Consider the following 22,570-nt stretch of genomic DNA (forward strand, 5'->3'; position numbering starts at 1 on the left):
GTACAGTTTTGCTTGTACAGTTGTACAGTGTTTGCCCCCCAACCCCTCCTACCCAACCCCCCCACCCAACCACACCCAACCTCCTCCAATGTACAGTTTTTTTACGTCAAATGTATATACTCCCTTTTCTGGACTCTTTTTGTATCACAAACAGTACTGTATTTGCAAATCTGGTATGTCATAAATGTATAGATGTAGCAGTACTGTCTATCTGTATGTCATGTATGTCATATATGTTATGATGAATTGAAAATGGGGGACCCTGATGTAAACAAGACGAAAGTCTTTCTCTGGTCTGCATCCCCTTAACAATTGTGTGTATTGAGCTGTACTGTATTGTACCCATTCTGCAATCTGTTAATAAAGTTTTCAATCAATCAATCAATCAATCAATCAGTGAATACACAGAGAGGAAATTGGTATCTATCTTCTTGTCTGAGAAGATGGTAAGCGCATTTCCCATAATGTTAGCGTGCCCCTTTCAGACTGTTTATACTTGATCAAATCACAAATTTGAGTTTTAGCACTGTCGTTTTTTTGTTGTTGTTTTTTTTACTAATCTTTTTTGACTGTCTTAGACATCTATGCATTTTGAAAATGGACGTACTGATATAGATCTCTATGACTGAAATTCATGACATAGATTTGAGTAGATTAAGATTTAAGTAGATATTTGATGCAAGTTATACCAAATATGATATTTCTGAGGAAATAAAACAAAATAATAGCCTATATTCTAAGAAGAAGACAAAATATTGGTGTCTATTGGCATGACTGAGATCATCGACTAATAGTTAATAGTTTCGCACCTTGTTGTATTACTATTTCCCCACTGCATCACTGGAGTACAATGCATTACTACTAATATTACCAGCTTATCATTGGTCTCTGTACATCACTGTATGGACCCGCCCCTTGGACAGGGTTCCCATGGAGACCGTGCGAGAGCGAGGCAGCTGGTAGAGTTCTCTCAGTGAGTGTTTCCGCTTCTCTAAATAAAGACCTGGCGAGCTGGGGACGAGGAACAACGCTAGCAACTGCCACCAACTAGATTTAGCTACATACATACAGCCTGGGTATTTCTATCTGTACCAGAGTTGATGTCCCGAAAGTGAGCAAGACGAGGAGGGCTCGTTGGTAACCTTTAAATTGGTGAGTCTTGTTCGCTTGCTAAGCCTCGGGCCACTGCGAAATACCAGGGACTATCTCTCTCTCTTTAACCGACTCCGAATGGATCAGTTCAATTAAATTACGGAACAAGGGCATGATTGATTTTGTCAAAATAACCCGTGTTTTGCATTTTCTTCGGTTATAGCGCTTTATTATTAAACTGTTATTGTGCCTTTATAATAGACTATTAGCGACCAGCAAGTCACCGAATGTTATTATTAAGAGCCACACACGTAGACAAGACAAGTTGTGTGACATCCAGAAGCTATGACACATATACTCGTTGATTTAATCACAACAAGACATGTCCCCAACTGTGCCAGCTAAGTCATTCTAGTAGAAATTAAACTTCCAACTTCAAAGCCACAGCGGGCCACGATATGTCGCTACAGTGTTGCCGTTGTGTGAAAGTGAAAGACATCTGTTACAGTGTTGCAACAACAACAGGACCCACGCAGAAGTGGTGCGTTTCCTCGCTACACGTATACAGTATCAAAAGTGTCGGATAAAGAAACGCTACAGTCCCGTCGTTTCAGTGGTTGGAACTGCCTGCCTGGGTGTGACGAGGCTATTCCTCCATGTCAACGAGGCTGCCATTATTATATGATATATATCTGTGTGTCTTTGTCTCCTCGCTGTGTGTTTGTGTGGAGGGTCCGCCAGCCAGCCAGGCACTCTTTGTTTAAATAGCTGCTCACGGTACAGTTGCACGTGTCGGCGCGTGTGACTCGGCGTCGGGCGTCCGTGGAGGGAGGGGGGGGCGGGCAGTGGGCACGTTTGCTATTTACATCAGCCGAAGTTCATAATATACATACACATACATACATACATACATACATACATACATACATACATACATACATACATACATAAACCCGTTCGGTACATTGTGTGCAGCAGCATTGGCGCACATGGTAATAAACCCTCTGGTGTCATTCTGTTGAACATATTTTCGTTTATTGGAGTAGTTTAATAAAAACAGAACCATGCAAGCACTCAAGTAACTCGGGGTGAAAAAGTATATTATTTAGTTTAGAGAGGATAAAATAGTTTCTTGTTCAAAGGAATGCACGGCATCGTTTCGGTGTCTCGGAGTGACTGTGTGAGCTCTCTTTTGGGTTTCCTCAACTTAAAATGTACACTTTTGTACTGTATCTGAAGGCGTAGATCTACATGTGAGAGACAATCATTTGGTTTGTAGTCTCCCCTCTCAGATCGCACTGCTGTATCACATATGCCACCCCCTCTCTCTCTCTCTCTCTCTCTCTCCCTCCCTCTCTCTGCAATACAGCAGCACAGAGGGATGCCCGGCCCTGCGGGGCTTAACACTACATAATGTTGGGTAACAAAGAGGTCTTTCTATGCTGCTGCTCGGAGCCCCTTCTCTGGGCTCTCTCTCCACAGGCCCAGCCTGGCTCCACCACCAGAGGCTGAAGGCATTAGCAGTGCCTCAGTGCTATCGAGTGGCAATCTCCTCACGGCTGTTTCTCTGGCACACTGAGTTCTCTCTGTTCCTGGGCACATGCCCGCTTTGCTGCTCACCCCCGGTTCCCTTTGAGGTCCAGGAGGCCTGGGCAGCTGAGAGACTGCAGTAGCCGCCTGGCTGGTTTGGCCAACTGGCTGCTCGAGTGGAGAGTTGCGTCTTCTTTTTTTTTCCAGTCAAGAGCTGAACAAACTAAATCCCCCATTCCACCCCCTTTACCCAGAGATCCCAACATTTTCCTTGTTGAATTAAATTGTCATTGTTTAGCCCCCCTCGTTTGTTGATTTGAACCCTTCCACTACTACCACACTACAGAACCATCTGTAGTGTGGTAGTGAAAGGGTTAACCTCATGTGTTGTCGCAGTGAAAGGGTTAACCATTGGTGGCTCGGTCTAGTCTAGTCGATTTGTGTTTTTTTTTTCTTCATGTTGAATGAGCCATTTCCTGGAAAACATGGTAATAAGCACTTCTCTGGTAAACAACACTACATTTTAAAGAGGTCCTTCTGCACGATTGCATGTGGGGAAAGGCATGATTTCCAATTAAATCAATTGATCAACAAAGTCTGATGACTTTAGAGTTCCAATGATGTCTTTAGTGGAGGACAACCCTACCGTTGCTGTCAGTGGGGAAGAAGACCTGGCTTTGTTATTCTGAGATTTGCACCCCCCCTCCTAAATAACAACTCTAGCCGATATTGTATTGCAGCAGTGCTCCTCTCTCTTTTCATAAAGCTTGGTTTTCCACTAGGGGTGTGTAACGGTACACAAAAACCACGGTTCGGTACGTACCTCGTTTTTTTTATTTTTATTTTGTATCTACTTTTTCTCCCCATTTTCTATTTTTCTCCCTTCCCCAATTTCGTATTGTCCAATTCTACCCTCCCCTGTCTCGAACGCTGTTAGGCCATGCCTCCCACAAGCCGGCTGCAATGTGGACGAAGCCTTGCATCACGTGTCCCCTCCGGTACTCGAGGAGGCAGCCGTCGCATCTTTTCACCTGCACAGCGCGATCTCTCAGCAGCGAGGGTCTGCGTGGGAGGGACACGCCGCCCCCGTCGTCCCCCTATTCTACTGCGCAGGCGCACCAACCGACCTGTAGGAGAGTCGCTGTCCACAACGTCCGATCCCCACCCACCAGCTTCCCACCCCCTAATACTGCCAATTGTATTAGTATGAACGACCAGCCAAGCTGGTAGCAACGCAGAGAGCTGGGCTCGAACCCAAGTACCTCGGTTTTGAAGTCACAGTTCGGTACGGGTTTTCGGTACAGTGGGGGAAAGTTTGGCTTTCCATGTTCCACTCAGGGGTGATGTAGTGTGCAGTAACTAATTGTACTTGTAAGGCTGTCAACTAATATTCTATATTGAAATTAATAATCGACTTGTAAAGAAAATAATAATAATAATATTAGATTGTGAAAAAAACAGCCCCCGGTGGGCGGTCGTTAGTGGTTAACATACCGTTGTATTCATACGGTACGGTACACACTGAAACGGTCCGTTACGGATACGTGTACCTTTACACCCCTATTTTCCACAGTTCTGTTGATCCCCTATATTCTCAGGGAGAGCTACAGTAAGCCGTGCTTGGTGTGTCTCGGCTTGTATCCTACTCGGAAAGATGTGATAAGTTACAAGTAGGCCATCTGTTTTCCTGGGATGGCTGCTCTGACCCTTCCGCGACAAGAGAATGCTGCTTCCTTATTAGGTTTGGGCTGAGCCTGGCCTGATATTGATCACAGTGCCAAATGAAACACTGAGTGTGCTCCAGGATATTGCCATCAAATGTTTTATCGTTTCATACAGCTTGCCCATTCAGTCTTTAGAATATTTCAAGCTGTCAGATACTGGAAGGAAGCGATAGGCCTAGACTTGTACTTTGCACTAACCACAGAGAGCTTTATGGCAGCATGAAACCAGGAAGTAGCGTTTTTATTTAGTCTAAACAGGATTTATGTTTGAGGTCCTAGAAAGGCACCTCTTTAGATAAGTGTTTATTCTCATGATGGGCTTGAAATTACGGCATTGTGATCTTCAGTTTAAGACCAATAACTGTGCCTCTGCTGGTAAAATCACACAGTCAACAGTACACACAGATTTCCCTCTGCAAAACTGATCAGTGAAATGCATCAATAGAATGTCAACAGGCTGAAGGGCAGATTGCATACCTTGACTCCCAGGCAAATGAAGGAAACATAGTTAGTCAGTAAAGAAACACAACATCCCTTTAGGCTCCAGGCCATCTTCTTCCAGTTAATCAGACAGTTATAATGTTTTGTAAGATTTCCTAATACAGGATTAATTACTTGCCCCCTCCCCACCCCAGACTCACTTGTGTGAGAAAGTAATTAAGCTAATTCTGCTTAAGTTTTCACTTTGGAAATGTCCTGGCCAGTCAATACTCTGCTCTCTCAGGGACATAGGTTCAGCCCTGCAACTGCAATGCAACAGATATTTCCAAGTGTTTAAAAAAAAAAAATACACCACCAAATACTCTGATATGGCCAGCGAGCTGATTATTAAAGCGTCTGTGGATCATGGCTGGTGGTTTTAGTTTTTGACAATCTGCCCTCTTTGGCACAGTGCACTGCCCACATAGCCGTGCCAAAAGTGACTTGCGTCACTCCCAGCCTGCACCATATGCAGGTACCGGGTTTCTGTCCTCTGCAGCAGAGAGACGGAAAGGTGTCAGCAGGGGGGAGCTGGTCTGCTGTCACTGCTGCTGTGTATGTGTGCTCGTCTCGTTCCGGTAGCGCTGCGTTTCCTTTTGGCAGAGTCAACTGCTACACAGCATATCTCCAATCAAATGTTCCTCCCTTCTCTTAAGAGCGGCAATGCCATTACAGTACCTATTACCTCAGCAGCTTGGGGTATAGCTTTAATGGACCCTCAGCCATCTCTGGGGTATATTCTGCCCCCGTGCCACGGCCTGCCTCCAAGCCAGCCCTGCTGCAACTGCTGACTAATTTATAGGAATCGCTCTCTTGCTACACAATTACACAATCAAGCCTGTGCACCTGGATCTCATTTGTGGAATGATGATGTACCTGTCCCCCCCCCCCAGCCCAGCCCAGACTGCTTTTGGGAAGTGAGTTTAGTTATGGTTGTGAAGGAGGGATGTGAAGGGATTGTGGGTAGGGAATGCACCGATACTGATAATATCGGTCTGATACTGACTGAAATAGCTGTATGGGGTATCGACTAGGGAATGGATGCGCCGATCCGACTTTTTCAGTCCCGATACCTGGGCTTTGGGTATCGGCCGATACCGAGTACCGATCCAATACCCATTGTTCAATTAATAAACTATGCCTCACTGTGTGGAAGAGACTGGGATCATTCTTTTGTACAAGGAAACATCAGGCTTGACTTAAAACATTACTTTCCTAACTTAGTGAAACAAAATGTAACAAGTTAACACATCGATATGTCAATTTGATTTTTTTTAAAGAAGAAGAAGAAAAAAAGGTCCCGATATCCGATCTAGCTATTCTAGTCATATCCGGGCCGGTATCCGATATCAATATCAGATCGGTGCATCCCTAGTATCGACTACAGATGGTCCAATCCATGACCGATCCATTACACACACGTCATGCTTCAGTAACGGCACAGTAGTGCATGATTGAGAAAAGGCCCAGCCCAGGTTCCTTGAATGGATTTGGCTTGATGAGATATTGTCCAAAGGTTTAGGATTTTTATTGCGTTAGTCTATATAGCAATAACTATGAGCCGAATTAGTTGAAGGTTTAGTGACAAGTCAGTCTCTCTCCTCCTCCTGCTCCTTTGTCTGTCAGCTGAGCTGCGTCTCTTGAATCTCTTGACTATCTACCTAACTATCCAACAAAGCTAACTGTTGGACATATAGCTGCAATTATGTTTTTTTAGATTGCAAGGTAATCAGTCAATCACGTTACCCAGACCAGGCATCTAATTTGGCCAACATTCTAAATACTTAATCTGCTAATAGCTACACAATCTTGTAACTAAACTTTAGATTGTATGCATAGATCACTAGATTTATCATCTTATAATACACCTTTCACGTGTGCATTTCCTGGTTGATAAGGAGATGACAGAGGCAAAAATGGGCAATAGTGAATGTTAAATACTTAAGCTACAAACATAGGACTGTTCTGACCACACAATATTGATGTACCTTGCTGGGGCAAAAGTATTGACGTGTTAGGTTTATTGAAAATGAATGAAAATATCTTACTTGGGTTGGTTTTATTGCTTTTAGATTGATCATAATGATGCATGTAATATGCAGCTGTTTTTAAAAGATTAGACATTATGCAAATCTTGTTGTACACATTTATTTTGATTGAATATCAACAGTATCAGATTGGACATCCAAAGCCCAGATATCGTATCAGTGTGTCAGGACTGACTTATCCGTGCTTCCCTTGAGGGTAGGAAGTGAGTTTAGTTATTGTTGTGAAGGAGGGAGGGAAGGGATTACTGGTAGAGATGTTCCGATACCATTTTTCCCTTTCCGATCCGATTCCGATACCTAAGCTTTGGGTATCGGCCGATACCGATATTTATCCGATACCAGTGCATAAAAAAAAAATAAAAAAAAAATTATATAAATTATACTTTTTTTTTTCTTTTTCAGATACTGTTATACTGTTTTTTAGTAATAACTAGAACGTATGGTATTTATTCAACAACAGGTGATTGTATAGATTTGTATTAGTATCATTAATCAATGAGTATGGGCTGCAGCACTGCAGATATACCCTACTCCAATGATCCACACGGACATTAAACGGTGTTGCACTCGCTACTCAGTGGCTCTGCAGATATACCCTATTCAGTCTGTAAGCTAGTGGCATGTTCATGTTGTGATTTTTGATGCAAAATAAATATTCAACATTCTCTTTTGAAACTCCGCCTCAGACTCTTATCCTTTGGCACTTGCTGTACTTTGCTTGCAGGTCTGCAGCCATTATTGCTGGATTATGTGAATAGCACCAACTTTAGACACGGTAACGTTATCAAGCTAAGCTAACTGACCTAGCTCGCCTTCCCGCATCGACATTAAGATAACGTTAGTAATAGTCAGCTAACGCTAGTCCGTAGCTACTTAACTTAAATACAATTCACCGTGGGTGCATTATTGTTGATAGACGGTCACGGACAGTGTTAGGTCCTGGAGAACGGACAGGCGATCATCTGATTTGATGTAACGTTAAAAGCGGATGTTGTTCCAACTAGCTATCTTTCCAGCTAATGCTATCATAACACCAGCCAAACACATCCCGCTCCCCGTCACACCGCACTGTCGGGGACAATGGAATTTAAGAAAGTGTATCTGCTGTTAAAATGACACAGCATCACACTTTAAAACATGTTCATTTTATAATCCTCACTCTCCGCAGGACTCGGCAGGAGATAAATTACATCATGGGATCGGAGGCTAGAATTTACGTGTACTCGCCGATACCGATACTAGCATTTTAGGCAGTATCGGCGGCATTTCCGATACTAGTATCGGTATCGGAACAACTCTAATTACTGGTAGGGGGATTGGATAAGGATGGAGGGAAGGTATTGCGAGTAGTAGGGATGGACATAGATTTTTGAATATTCTAATAGTCTACCCTATTAACCCTTACACCGCTGAACAGCATGTTGATGTAACTTTCAGAATTAATGCTTTGTTCCTGGAAAAATGCTAGCCTGGTCCACGTGACAGCAGCCAGCTAGCTCGCTTGTTGGGGGGGGGGGGGGGGGGGCACACCTTTCGATTAGGCTACTATTCGAATAGCCATTTTCAAAGTTTTGCCCATCCCTAGCGAGTAGCAGCGATTGGATAAGGAGGGATTGTGGGTAGGAGGTAGGGCTGGGCGATATGGCCAAAAACATTATTGCGATAAAATTATTTTCATATAACTCGATATCGATAATTATCGTCGATATAATTTCTGTCGAGTTTAATTAACTTCTTATGCCCGGCGCCGATGGACGGGCTATTAATAGACTTGTTTTGCTGCTGCGAATGTCTCAAGTTGATGTCGTCATCAGTCCGCGCACGTTAGCAGTTAGCCAGAGCAAGCGGTGTATCCCTTGACAATGTACTAACTATTACCCTAAAATACTCCGTTCCGCCCCAATACATTGCAACGACGTCCACCGCATACCCCACACTACTCTAACCGTGGCCTCAGAATTCACGCCACACACCCACTCGGCACGTAAACTATAAAATAGCGGCGTGCAAGCTAATTATCCTAGCCAGCCTTGTTTCCAATGTACTAACTAGCACCCTAAAATACTCTGTTCCGCCCCAATACATTGCAACAACGTCCACCGCATACCCCACACTACTCTAACCGTGGCCTCAGAATTCACGCCACACACCCACTCGGCACGTAAACTATAAAATAGCGGCGTGCAAGCTAATTATCCTAGCCAGCCTTGTTTCCAATGTACTAACTAGCACCCTAAAATACTCCGTTCCGCCCCAATACATTGCAAAGACGTCCACTGCATACCCCACACACTACTCTAACCGTGGCCTCAGAATTCACGCCACACACCCACTCCGCACGTAAACTATAAAATAGCGGCGTGCAAGCTAATTATCCTAGCCAGCCTTGTTGACTACTAGAGTCCTACCTCTCTACCCAGAGGTGCACCGCAGGTCTCCCTCACTGTCGGCCATCTCCTTCACTGATTGGTTGTTAGTGCGTGTGCTCATATCCAAGCTTGGAAAATCGATATATCGAAACTTTGCGACCACATTTCATGTTTATTTCGAGGAAATAATTTATCGCGATAGTTATCGTTATCGTTTTATCGCCCAGCCCTAGTAGGAGGGATCGGATAAGGAGGGAGGGAAGGGATTGTGGGTAGGAGGGATCGGATAAGGAAGGAGGGAAGGGATTGTGGGTAGGATGCAGTGGCGGCCGGCCGATAGTGGGCGCTAGAGCGCCGCCCTCCCTGGTTAAAAGAGAGAAGAAGAAGAAAATATATATATATATTTTTTTTGAGCCCTAGAAATAAAATAAACATGTTTTTAAAATGAATAATATTTACTCATTTTAAGTGTTTGTGTTTCCAATGCACAATATAACGTTAATATATCAAATATAAATAATAGTTTTTCATTCACAGGAAGTGACACTAGTAACTACTAGAGATGTTCCGATACCATTTTTTCCTTTTTTTTTTTTATTAGTCTTTTTCCCCCTCCATTTTCCTCAGATTTTCTCCCATCCACGTTAGTCGTTATGCCAATTCCCAATCCCCTTCCTGGTCGCTGCGCACTTACCCCCCACAGTCAGATCATCTGGGAGAGTGGAGTGCTTCCTCCGACACACGTCCAGCCAATCAACCGCTTTTCACCTGGCAGCGCGGATATTCTCCGCGAGGGGGCGTAGCGTGTGGAAGGATCACACTATCCCACTCAGGTCCCATCCGCGCTTAGCAGGCGCCCCGACCGAACTGTAGGAGTCGCTGTTTACAACGACCCGGACCCACCCCGCCAGCTTCTCCCACCCTCTAATACTGCCAATTGTATTAGTGTGAACGGCCAGCCAAGCTGGTGACAACCCCGGAGCTGTGAGCTGGATTCGAACAGGCGAATCCAGCTCACAGCTCCGGGGTTGGTGACGAACGCAATCTCCGCTACGCCACCTAACCGCCCCATTTTTTTCCTTTCCGATTCCGATACCTAAGCTTTGGGTATCGGCCGATACCGATATTTATCCGATACCAGTGCATACATAAAAAAATAAAAAAAATATTATATAAATTATACTTTTTATTTTTTATTTTTTTTTACAGATACTGTTATACTGTTTTTTAGTAATAACTAGAAAGTAATTGTATTTATTCAACAACAGGTGATTGTATAGATTGTATTAGTATCATTAATCAATGAGTATCGGGCTGCAGCACTGCAGATATACCCTACTCCAATGATCTACACGGACATTAAACGGTGTTGCACTCGCTACCCAGTGGCTCTGCAGATATACCCTACTCAGTCTGTAAGCTAGTGGCAGATGGAACATTCGAATGTTGTGATTTTCGATGCAAAATAAATATTCAACATTCTCGTTTGAAACTCCGCCTCAGACTCTTATCCTTTGGCACTTGGAACTTGCTGTACTTTGCTTGCAGGTCTGCAGCCATTATTGCTGGATTATGAATAGCACCAACTTTAGACACGGTAACGTTATCAAGCTAAACTAGCTGACCTAGCTCGTCTTCCCGCATTGACATTTGATAACGTTAGTCAGCTAACTAGGGGTGGGACGATATATCGATCCAGATCGATATATCGATCTATTATCAATGATCAAATAGGATCGATGCAACGTAAAAAGATCGATTCATTTTGCGATACTCTTATTTTGAAAATCCCCTCGTGAGCATATCCGCCCGGCTGCAACAACAGTAGCTCAGCGCAGCTCAGCGTGTGTAGACGTTAGACAGCATTGCTTCAGAGTCCCGTAACGTCGCGTTAAATACCGAAATTATCGTTGCGTTAGCGTGAGCTAACTAAGCTAAGCTGATAGAGCGATAGAGAGGGTCCACTAGGGACTGGGAAGGAGGGGGGGTTACTGCATTCTCGAGATAGCCCCACTAACAGGATCTGGCCGGTACTGCACCTTCTGACTCCCAATATGCCTTTTCCAGCCAAAATAGAGCGCTGTGATAGGATATTAATATCGCGAAAAAAAAATGAACCAAAAACAGTGAACAGGAGGTCTATTTGTATTAAAAACAATAGATTGCAGGCACCTGAATCGTATCGTATCGTGGCAGACTTTGTGATATCGGGAAATATCGTATCGTTGTCCAAAGAATCGATATCGTATCTTATCGTGATGAAACTGGTGATTCCCACCCCTACAGCTAACGCTAGTCAGTAGCTACTTAACTTAAATACGATTCACCGTGGGTGCATTATTGTTGATAGACGGTCACGGACAGTGTCGGGTCCTGGAGAAAGGACAGGCGATCATCTGATTTGATGTAACGGGCGGATGTTGTTCCAACTAGCTAGCTTTTCAGCTAATGCTATCATAACACCAGCAAAACACATCCCATCCGAGCTCCCCGTCACACCGCACTGTCGGGGACAATGGAATTTAAGAAAGTGTATCTGCTGTTAAAATGACACAGCATCACACTTTAAAACACGTTCATTTTATAATCCTCACTCTCCGCAGGACTCGGCAGGAGATAAATTACATCATGGGATCGGAGGCTACAATTCACGTGTATCGGCCGATACCGATACCAGCATTTTAGGCAGTATCGGCAGCATTTCCAATACTGGTATCGGTATCGGAACAACTCTAGTAACTACCTCTCAGGCCGGGGCGAGACATATCGTGCACAGCAGGGCGTGCACTGGTTTCATCGCTGTATCCTCGCAGCCAATCAAATAGGTCAACGCACGTAACGCACTGTGCGTTGAAATATGATGTAATATGATGGAAGCCGGGCGCGTTTTCAAGCGATCTATATCATCTAAGCAAGCAGCGTCTATACTTTCCGTAGCCGCATTTCTCGGAGACGCTCTAGCCGCATTTCTCGGAGACGCTCTCTGATTGGCCGACGCCTGTTTCTACACTGGTTAAGCTTAGGCACTCTTCGAAGTTGGTTAAGGTTAGAGTTTGTCTTAGAGCGTGACGGCAAGTTCTTTCGACGGTTAAGCTTAGGCGCTCTTTCGAAGTTGGTTAAGGTTAGAGTTTGTCTTAGAGCAGGGCGATAGAACGCCAGGTAGTTTGCAGGCTGTTTGGCGTGGAAATGGGCAAAGACACAGCTCATCACGGATTGGGCAAACGCGTCAGTGGCCAATCAGAGAGCGTCTCCGAGAAATGCGGCTTGGTTTCGTAAGCACGCGGGAGGGAAGGGATTGTGGGTAGCAGGGATTGGATGACTTTGATGCAGTAGCTTGTGTGTGTGGGCCGGGGGCGGCGTTGTGCAAGTCGCGACTGAACTTTTTTTGCCTTTTGACGCGACACAAATTGATGGATATTTATCGGCTACTGCCATCAGCACATTCGAGCTTATCGGCCGATAGGCCGATTGCAGTCAACAAGGCACTTATGGGCCGATACCGATACCCGACCGATACATTGGTGCACCCAGGGTTAGAAATAAAAAAAAAAATTCAAGGGCTTTTTTTGCCCCCCTTAATTGATTTTCGGGGGCTTTTTTTTTATTTCGGGGGCACTGAATTTTTATGATAAACGGTAGGGGTGGGACGGTTCACAAAATGGACGGTTTGGTTCGTATCACGATTTTGGGGTCACGGTTTTCAGTTCGATATACGTTAATTTTTATTAAAAAAATATTTAACACTCAAATCTAAACATGCTTCTCATTTATTAAAAATAAAATAAAAGGTTTACAGTGTTTACAGCCTTAAATAATGTTTGGCACACAAAGACCGAACTGACTGAAAAATATAAGCTACATTTGTCAAAGTATTAACTTAGTGCAAACAAACAATATGCTCAGCCAGCACTAGACTTTCCTTTCTTTAATTAATATAAACACACAAAAACAATGTCAACCATGTTTAAATTCCCTGATTGTCAGTTCTTAATGGAAAGATTCGTTTTCTGCTTGAAATTATTATGTTTCTGTCTACATTTATTTAGACTAACATTATTTAAATATTGAGTGCAACTGTGGTGGATTACGTAATTCGGTGAGTTGGAACTATCTATGAGTTGGCGCCGGGTCCCCACGGACATTTTAGCGTGTGGCACCTTCAGCTCCGGTCACGTTAGGAGGAGTTCATAACATCAACAAGCAGCGCGAAAGCGGCAATAGTCCCGGTTGGAGTTAGTAAAACACAGTTGTATGTTAGCCTTCTTGGATGTTGAATAAACGCCTATCATTGTCTTTAAACACCCCGCCTCTCAGACTCCCATTTCCTCCTCTGCTACAGTAGCTAGTAGCTACGGTGACATTTCATTGACTGTACAGTATTAGCTTGCGGGCTGCGTCGGGCTACCATAGTTAAAACGTGCATTGTGTTTACAAACTGCTAACGCTATGGCAAGATGTGTGTAGGCCTATGTAATGTTAATGGCTATGTTTTTAAAGTCGCAATGAAGATTGATTTATATTGTGCGTGCCATTTTTACACAAACTGACTAGCAGTGCTGCTGCTGCTGCTGCTGCTGCCTGCAGCCAGTGCAGAACACCGGCTCCGCCAAATGAATTTTTTTATTTGCGCGTCATCTGAACCGTACGATACACAGACGCTCCATTACCGGATAAATATATATATATAATTAGTAAACTGTCGGGGGCATTAAGTGCCCCCCTTAACTGATTTTCGAGGGCATTTTGTCCATTTTCAAGGGCATTATGCCCCAAGCCCCCGTTAATTTCGAACCCTGGGTGCACCCCTAGTAGCAGGGATTGGATGAGGAGGGAGGGAAGGGATAGTGGGTAGCAGGGATTGGATGAGGAGGGATGGGAAGGGATAGTGGGTAGCAGGGATTGGATGAGGAGGGATGGGAAGGGATTGTGGGTAGCAGGGAGGGAAAGGATTGTGGGTAGCAGGGATTGGATGAGGAGGGAGGGAAGGGATTGTGGGTAGCAGGGAGGGAAGGGATTGTTTGCTTAGCACAGTGTTTCTCAGGCCCTGCTGCTTTACAAGGGGTTTAACAGTAAGTCGTCTGCAGCTCCCATTCTCAATCCGCTCCCAGCTGTTTCTGGGAAGTCTGTTTGATTTCTCTCCTCCCCTCTCTCTCTCTGCCTCTCACAATAGAATATCATTGGTCCCGGGGTTGTGGGCTGGGATCCTGGCTTCATACTCTTGTTCCCACGTGCTTCTGCGCTACTCCATCCATCCCATCCTCTGAGCTGTGCAGGGTTGCTATGTCACTCCAGCTCTCATCTTAGTGTTATTGTTCCACTGTCTCTCTCCCCCCCCCCCCCCCCCCCCCCCCCACCTGATAGGCAGAGATTTAACTGATGCGCCACATCATCGTCCACTGAGCATAATGACTGGTTTATGTAGTCAGGACGGAGATGATGTTATGACGGTGCAGATCAGTGACGGGGATCAGAGGAAGCCTCCAGCTGCTACTGCCGATACAAAGAGAGAGACCACTATGACCAAAGTGCTGTACTACAAAGCCCACATGAGAGAGACAGAGAGAGGGGAAAGGACAGAGAGAAAGAGAGAGATAAGACACAGAGAGAGAGAAAGCTCAGGACAGGTAGTAGTGTGTACTTCTTTGCGTTGGGCAGGGGGGAGGGGTTCTCCCTGCTGAAGCCAAGCATGAGAAGAGGAAACTTGAGTATTATGTGAGCGTGCAGGACACGCATAACCACGTGCATGCCATTCGCCCAGAGTCGAGTCAGGCACTCACATTAGCTGGTAATCCATCCAAACCATGATGTGCAAAGCAGGCCTTAATAACCCCCCCCCCCCCCCCCCTCTATCTCCTTCACTTGCTTGCTCCCTTCATTTATCTCTCACTCCCTCTATCCCTGTCTCTCAGTGGCTCTCGAGTTATGTAATCCTCACTGAATGTTGATAGTAATCCGTCATCCTCTCTGCTCCCTCTCTCTCTCTCTCTCTCTCTCTCTCTCTCTCTCTCTCTCTCTCTCTCTGTGGCGTGGGTCAGGTTAAGCCGCAGAGGACTCTCGCCGCTGGTAGCCAGAGGAAAAGATGTGCAATGGAATGGTAGCGTTTCAAACGAGAGCCCTGTCGTCCTCCTCTTCCTCTCCTTCCTCCTCTTCAGCTCACAGGCTGGCTGCCTCTGCTCTCCTCCTCCTCCTCCTCGCCCTTCTCCCTCATGGTCACGCATCAGGTAAGCCACGCACACACACTACTACTACTACTACTACTACTACTGTATGTGTACGTACACACAATGTATTACACACAGGTAACCCACACTGTAGCGCTCCACAGAGTCGACTCTCTCGCCATCCATCTCCACCTGTCTGTTGTGAATTGATTGAGGTTATTTTCTGACATCTTTTGAGGGTCGGTCAGATTAAATATTTTTTTCCCCGCCACCCCCGGGGCTGCGTGTCAGGTTTCATTGTTGCGCCCCCCGGCTCCGGGCAAAAAAAACCTCCAATCAAATCCCGCGAGTGCACTCACGGTTATAACGACTGCCTTATCGAGTTAATGACAGACGATAGTTCTGCGGTCACGTTGCCCGTCACAGGGTTTTAATACGCTGTGATGTTTAGTGGCCTCGGAGGGCTGTTAGCGTAGCTAGCCAGCTGGGTATCTCTATTACCAGGCAGCTCTGTTGTTCAGCTTTATCTCTTAGGTCTCAGAGGTGTTGTAGGATATGAAGTAGCTTGTAGTAAGTCGCTTCTGTCCTTGTGTTCATACCAAGGAACATAGTGGAGTGTGCTTGAAAACCTTTGGTTGTGCCTGTTCTCTCTCTCTCTCTCTCTCTCTCTCTCTCTCTCTCTCTCTCTCTCTCTCTCCTCCTCCACTACTGGTTCATTCCCCTCCCCCACACATACTCGCCACACACACACACACACTCACTCCACACAGCCACTCACCACACACATGCTCTCCCTCCACACACACACACACACGCACGCACACACACACAAACTCCCCACACAGACACTCGCCTCACACACACACACAGCCAGCTTGTGAGTGCTGCCAGATGTCCTTGCCGAAGCGAGCCGACGCAGGGGGTGTGTTTGTCCATTGTTTGTGTATTGTTTGTGTGTGTGTGTGTGTGTGTGTGTTGCTGCCACCAGGGATGTTTCATAGAGCTTTATAATTGATTTTCCTTTTTTGAATGCATCATCTGAAAACAATGCCCCCTGTAAGCAATCTGCACACCCCTCTCTCCTCTGCAAAGGTGTAACAGTACACTAGTGTGTGTGTATCTCCTATGCAAGACTTATGTAATCCTTATGAATCATGGGGATTGGTTTCACACTCACAGTCTCTCTATCCCACACACACGCTGACATGGGCTTCACGACACGGGTGGGAAGCAAGATGGAAATGTGGAGTCGTCAGTATGTCCTTAGATGCCTGCTGAAGCCATGTGCTTGTCGCAGGTGTAAATCTGCGTGTGCTAATCTGCCTCTATGCTCACTTTACAGACTGTACCATGTCCCCACCACACACACACACACACACACACACACACAGGCAAATAGCAGGGTGATAGTGATATGTTGGATATTCATTTAGCACCCTATCACTGAAGATCTTTACCAGAACGTGATTGCTGCTGTACACCTTCAGTAGCCCTCATCTCTTTGTTTCATCTCTCTCTCTCTCTCTCTCTCTCTGTCTCTCACCAGTCCTCTCAAGCCTGCACCATACATAATTCAAACAGGTAATCCCACAGAATATAGGCATGGGGGGGGGGGGGGGGGGGGGTCGGAGATTGTCCTGGAAATTTCCATGAATATGAGATTTAGAAATTGCATCCCTGCCGACAGGGGTTCTTGTAGACGAGACACACCCCGGGCGAGAGAGGGCCTGTGGTGTGAATAGAAATGGATTCTTCTGAGCGCGGTAATGCTATGTGCATACTGAGACACATTACTGCCCTCACAGCGTGTGGAGCAGGGTGGGGAGCACAGGGTTGCATTCTGGGACTTTGGAGGTAGATATATCTCTTTTTTGCACACGGAGCCAACGGTGACGTCCTGTTAACCTCCAGTTTACTATAAGATACATGATCACTTCCCTGGACAGGCTGACTGATAGAACACACACACACACACACACACGAATGGTTCTCATACTCTTCTCAGATGAGGCCGTGTGTGTGTGTGTGGTGGGGACATGGTACCAGGGCTCTACAGTGCGACCATATTGCTCGCATATGCCCCTAAAAATATGTGTGTGCGAACCTGAAAAATCAATTACTCGCACGGCGTGCGACTCAGTGCAGATTACAGCCTCATTCGTTCTTTTTTTTCTCCGCTGCGAGAATCGTTACAAAACTACAAGTCCCACAGTTCACAGCCGCATAAACGTTCCAATCACAGTAGAGTTTCCTGTGGTCACGCGACTGGAAACTGATCAGCGTCACTGTCTGAGTCAGACAATACAGCCATGTCGAAGCCCATTCATTTTTATTTTGCGCGAAAGATACCGGAGAATGAGAAGTCAGGCGAGGCAGCTCATGTTACAGAGGTGATAGTTAACGTTAACGTTAACCAAGATACTGACACTAGCCAGCATGCTAGCGAAGTTGGCCAAGCTAGCGAGGCTACACCCACTGTAGCACCCAATGTAGCCACTGTAGCTAGCGAAGCTACACCCACTGGAGCCGGAGGGAAGACAAATTTAACGTGAATTGGCTAAACATTTTCCCATGGCTAGAGTTTGAAAACAATGTCATGTTTTGTAAATATTGCAAAGTAGGATCGATGCATTGCGATGCATTGTTACTAGAGCTGCCGCGATTACCGCATTACCGCGGTATCGCTGTTACATCACGGCCACCGCAGAGTAGGCTGGATACCGCGTCACCGTTTTTTTATAATAATAATAATAATTTACCCTCCTCTCGTTGGGCTTGCGGCTCTGCAGATATACCCTACTCGTCTATCGAGGTTCCAAGCGACCCTATTGGGTACCAGAAAAGTCACGTGAAACATTGCAGACCACTGATTGGTCAGAAGAGAGACGCGTCACACGTTTTTACGTCCTGAATGTCAGTTCATCACAACAGCTAATAACGTTAGCTTTAACTCTCCGCCGGAGTGGACTATCATCGCTCTTCAGGAGTACTAAACGAGACATAATGATTTGACTGTCTGCAACGAATGTTATAATAAAAGCCCTTCGTTCTATACACTTGTCTGATTGAAAACTTTATTAACAGACCGCAGAATGGGACAACTCGGCACGCTCTGAGCAAAGAAAGGAACTGAGATATGAATAGAGTATTGCTTGCTATGGTCCGGTAAATACGCTGATGTTATTGAACGCATAACTATATAATGTCAATGCCACAAAACGAATGCCTTTATTATAAAGTAGTAACTTTATAGTAATAATAATAAGAAAGGGTCGGGGGGGTGCCCGCGACACCGAGTGAACTGCGCATCCGTGTTTCACTTTCAATAACTAATGCATGCTTGCCGAATCCCAAACAATATTCATGCTGCAAAGTCATCCTCTAAAGATAGACATTTAGACTAGAGGCAGGCTATATGCTATAAAGAGTAGACTACTACTAAAAAAAAAAATGCATTCAAACTTTTTTTTAAATTTTTTGTGTGCGTGCGGTAAAAACCGCGGCGGTAGGAAATATTTTGCAAATTTGTGCGATAAGGAAATAATCAATACCGCGGCAGCTCTAATTGTTACACCCCTACAACTGGCCCACTGTGTATGTGTGTACAGCTATCTTGGCTAGTGTTATCAACCGCAGAGGTGGGCAATAGGTTCCAGCTGCAGCGCCGGATGGCCAGAGTGCAAGCGGTGTGGCAATAGGGTCTAGCTGCAGCGCCGGACGGCCAGAGTGCAAGCGGTGTGACGTCGTAATTGGCAGAATCGACTGTCAATCAATGGTCTACCTGACACGCAAACTCATAAACAATGTTTCTGTACTGGAGGTGTACAGTAGGCTTGGGCGGTATGACTTTTTTCATACCGTTATACCTTGATTGCCTAATACCGCGGTGCACGGTATATGACGGTATGACTTTCATTCATCAGCGGGGGGGGGGGGGGGGGGGCAACCCAACCCAACCCAACCCAACCCAACCCAACCCCAACCCAACCCAACCCAACCCAACCCAACCAGAACCGTGTTACCAAGTAAACAAATCATCGTCAGCTCTCAGAATGGTAGTCCCGCACCGGTAGAAGCCCGCACCGTTTTAGCGTTAGCATCTAGCCTATAGCCATGGCAGACTATTTGATTCCTTAAGGGCTAGAAATTGCCTGGGTTTTGGTGATATGCTCCCGAAATGCTCCTGTTGTTTGGCTACTTCTATGTGCAGTGAAAACTACTCGAATGCTTTATAACCTAGTCATTGATTTAGTTCAGGGTAATCTAAGATTAGCCGCAGAGCTAACGCTAGTTAACGTGAGCTAACGCTAGTTATTCAAGCTCAGTAGCTCACAGAGAGAGATAAACAGCTGACAGCGGATAGTACAGGACGGTACAAATACAATAAAAAGGCGGGTGGGGGCTGTTGTGTAAACCTTGTACTCTTTTAGTTCACATATAATAAGAGACGGATTATTTGCTTGCTCCACCAGTGCACCACTCGACAACAACACACACCAACTCTTGTCACAACGCTTTACGGTATTTTCACAGCACTGTCGCAACATTACCGTAAAACGCGAACACCGTTGTGACCCACTCGCTCCACTAGAGCGGTCTCGCCCTCTGCTGGCGCATGTGTGCACTACACTCAAAACTCTGTTTCACTGTTATAGAAACTGAAGCGCATCTGTGATTTTGACGGTGACGACGGTATTGATTTTCAATACCGTCGGTATCTCTAAATACCCCGGTATACCTTAATACCGTCATACCACCCAAGCCTAGTGTACAGTATTTCAATAGGCAACCCTGAAAGGATTATTTTTCTAGAAGAGCAACACTAGCTCCCCCCTCTACTGATGGCCCTGGTTGTAAAGCCAGTGTCTCCTTTTTGTTCAATGTCACTGCCTTTCTTATTAGGCCTAGTTGTTGGCTACAACTTTGCCACAGTAGGCATTAATCACTTAATTAATAGTTCAAATGTCTGTGTCCCATTCCCGTTTGCACACGCAGATGATACACACACGCACACAGTGGGCCAGTGACTTTGGTGGTATGTGCTATTGCACAGATGTGTGTCCCGTTCCCATTTGCACATGCACGCACAGTACAAATATACATTTATTTTTGAAAAAAATAAAAAACTCTTGTTACTTGAAATATTTTCACTGTGCTCCTAAATATTTTTGGGTGCTCCTAAATTTCTTTGTGTGCTCCTAAATGTTTTCATTTAGGAGCACCTCTGCCCCTAGTGAAAAAGGTTAGCGTAGAGCCCTACAGTGTGTAAAGTAAGCATAGAGGCAGATTAGCACATGCAGATTTACACCTTCGACAAGCCCGTGTGGGGGGGGGGGGTTCAGAAGAACTAAGCCTAGACCTTGTGGACTTGAAAAGAGTGAGAACGGGAACTCTGGGAAGCCGGTCCGGTTGATACAGTCACGCGCTGTGTGTTCTGTTCACAGGTCCTGTTTTGTAACTATACGGGAACGGCGTCTGTGACCATGATCTATGATCTACGTCTGTGCTGTCAAAGTGAACAACGTCTCTCTCTCTGAAGCCCGGTTCCACTGTCGCCGAGGCAAGACGAGCAGCAGGAAAGAACAACAAGAGACTGAAGTCTCTTTCTCACAAACACACACAGGCCTGGGTGTGTGTGGGTGACGTGTATGTGTGTTGTTCTGTGAGAACGGGAAACGGCTCCCCTCAGGCCCCGAGCAAACGTGAAGTCACTGTGTGTTTACTGAACACAGACCGGAGAGTGGGAGAAAAGGCGAAGGAGAAGAGTGTCAAACGGAGAGGGAGACGTCCCCTGGAACCCGGTTTGTTCGTTTGGGTTTGTTGACAATCGTTTGTCTTCCTTTAAAAAAAGAGAATTGCGCCCCCCCCCCCCCCCCCCCCTTGGCTCGTAGGCTGAGGCGTTTGTCTTGGCAACGCTTATTATTGATACATAATTATGACTTAACCGGAGGGCGTGAGCACATTCTTTCCCTGTAGTTCTTCCTAAGTTGCGAAAGAAGAAAGAAAAGAAAAAAGGGTCTCGGCAACTCCCTGCTCTCTGTAATGAGAGGCTTGTGCGCGGCTAAGGTAACGTCATTGCCGTGACCACAGAGGGGAATGTCAAGCAGCGCCGCCGCGCCCCGGTTCTGATATATCCACCGACACGGCTGCGGCCCGCGGAAGAGGCCCGGCGCGCGGAAAAGCCACACTGCGGCGGAAGCCCGTTTGCTCCTCGCTCTCTGCACCTCACACAGGAAGTGAGCTAGTTGAGGTCAGGTTCACAAACAATAACGCCTGAGGAGGGGGGGGGGGCAACGGGGTTCGGTTCTGTTAAACCGAGAGGCTGCGTTTCTGAACCCCGCTTCAAGATTCAAGATTGTTTATTGTCATGTGCAGAGTTAAACAGACAGTTTGCCGTACAATGAAAGTCTTACTTTGCTAGTCCGCCCTTCACACAAAATCACACAATAATTAACTAAAACACTTTACAATTTAACTACAAGCGAGTGCAAAAAAATATGGTAAAAATAGATAAGTATAATACAAGGCACAGTGAGTGAGTAACATTGCATGTTCCGATTCAGTGTTTACAATATAAATGGAGGTGAGGCGGGCAGGCAGGCAGGCAGGTGGGCAGGCAGGCAGGCAGGCAGGTGGGCAGGCAGGCAGGCAGGCAGGCAGGTGGGCAGGCAGGCAGGCAGGCAGGTGGGCAGGTGGGCAGGCAGGCAGGCAGGCAGGCAGGTGGGCAGGCAGGCAGGCAGGCAGGTGGGCAGGCAGGTGGGCAGGCAGGCAGGCAGGCAGGTGGGCAGGCAGGCAGGCAGGCAGGTGGGCAGGCAGGTGGGCAGGCAGGCAGGTGGGCAGGCAGGTGGGCAGGCAGGCAGGTGGGCAGGCAGGCAGGCAGGCAGGTGGGCGGGCAGGCAGGCAGGCAGGCAGGCAGGCAGGCAGGCGGGCGGGCGGGCGGGCAGGCGTAAAGCAATATGCTGGCTGCCGGCTCCTTTTGAAACATGAGAACAGAGGGGGCTTTTAGGAGGGTGTTGGAGCCACTGCCTAAACCACATGAGCTGCAGCTACTCATCACCCGGCTGCAATTAGGGCTAACTGGGGTGTAAGAAAGGGTGATGGGGTAGAGGGAGATGCATGGGAGAGAGGGAGAGAAGGATGGGGAGTGAGAGTGGGAGTGGCAGGGG

The 22,570-nt window shown here is 46.2% G+C and overlaps 1 protein-coding gene across 1 annotated transcript in view; it reads left to right on the forward strand.

The window, feature by feature from the left end:
- Window positions 1–997: 997 nt before the first annotated feature.
- The window catches only part of susd6 (sushi domain containing 6), a 78,361-nt gene continuing 56,788 nt past the window's right edge, over window positions 998–22,570 (forward strand). Inside the window, exons 1-2 of the mRNA XM_084314596.1 lie at window positions 998–1,152; window positions 15,279–15,464. Of these exons, the coding sequence (XP_084170722.1) occupies window positions 15,323–15,464 (142 nt within the window). The 5' untranslated portion in view covers window positions 998–1,152; window positions 15,279–15,322. The remainder of the gene's footprint in view (window positions 1,153–15,278; window positions 15,465–22,570) is intronic.

Source organism: Notolepis coatsorum (assembly GCF_963971535.1).
Source record: "Notolepis coatsorum genome assembly, chromosome: 5".
Classification (NCBI taxonomy): Eukaryota; Metazoa; Chordata; class Actinopteri; order Aulopiformes; family Paralepididae; genus Notolepis; species Notolepis coatsorum.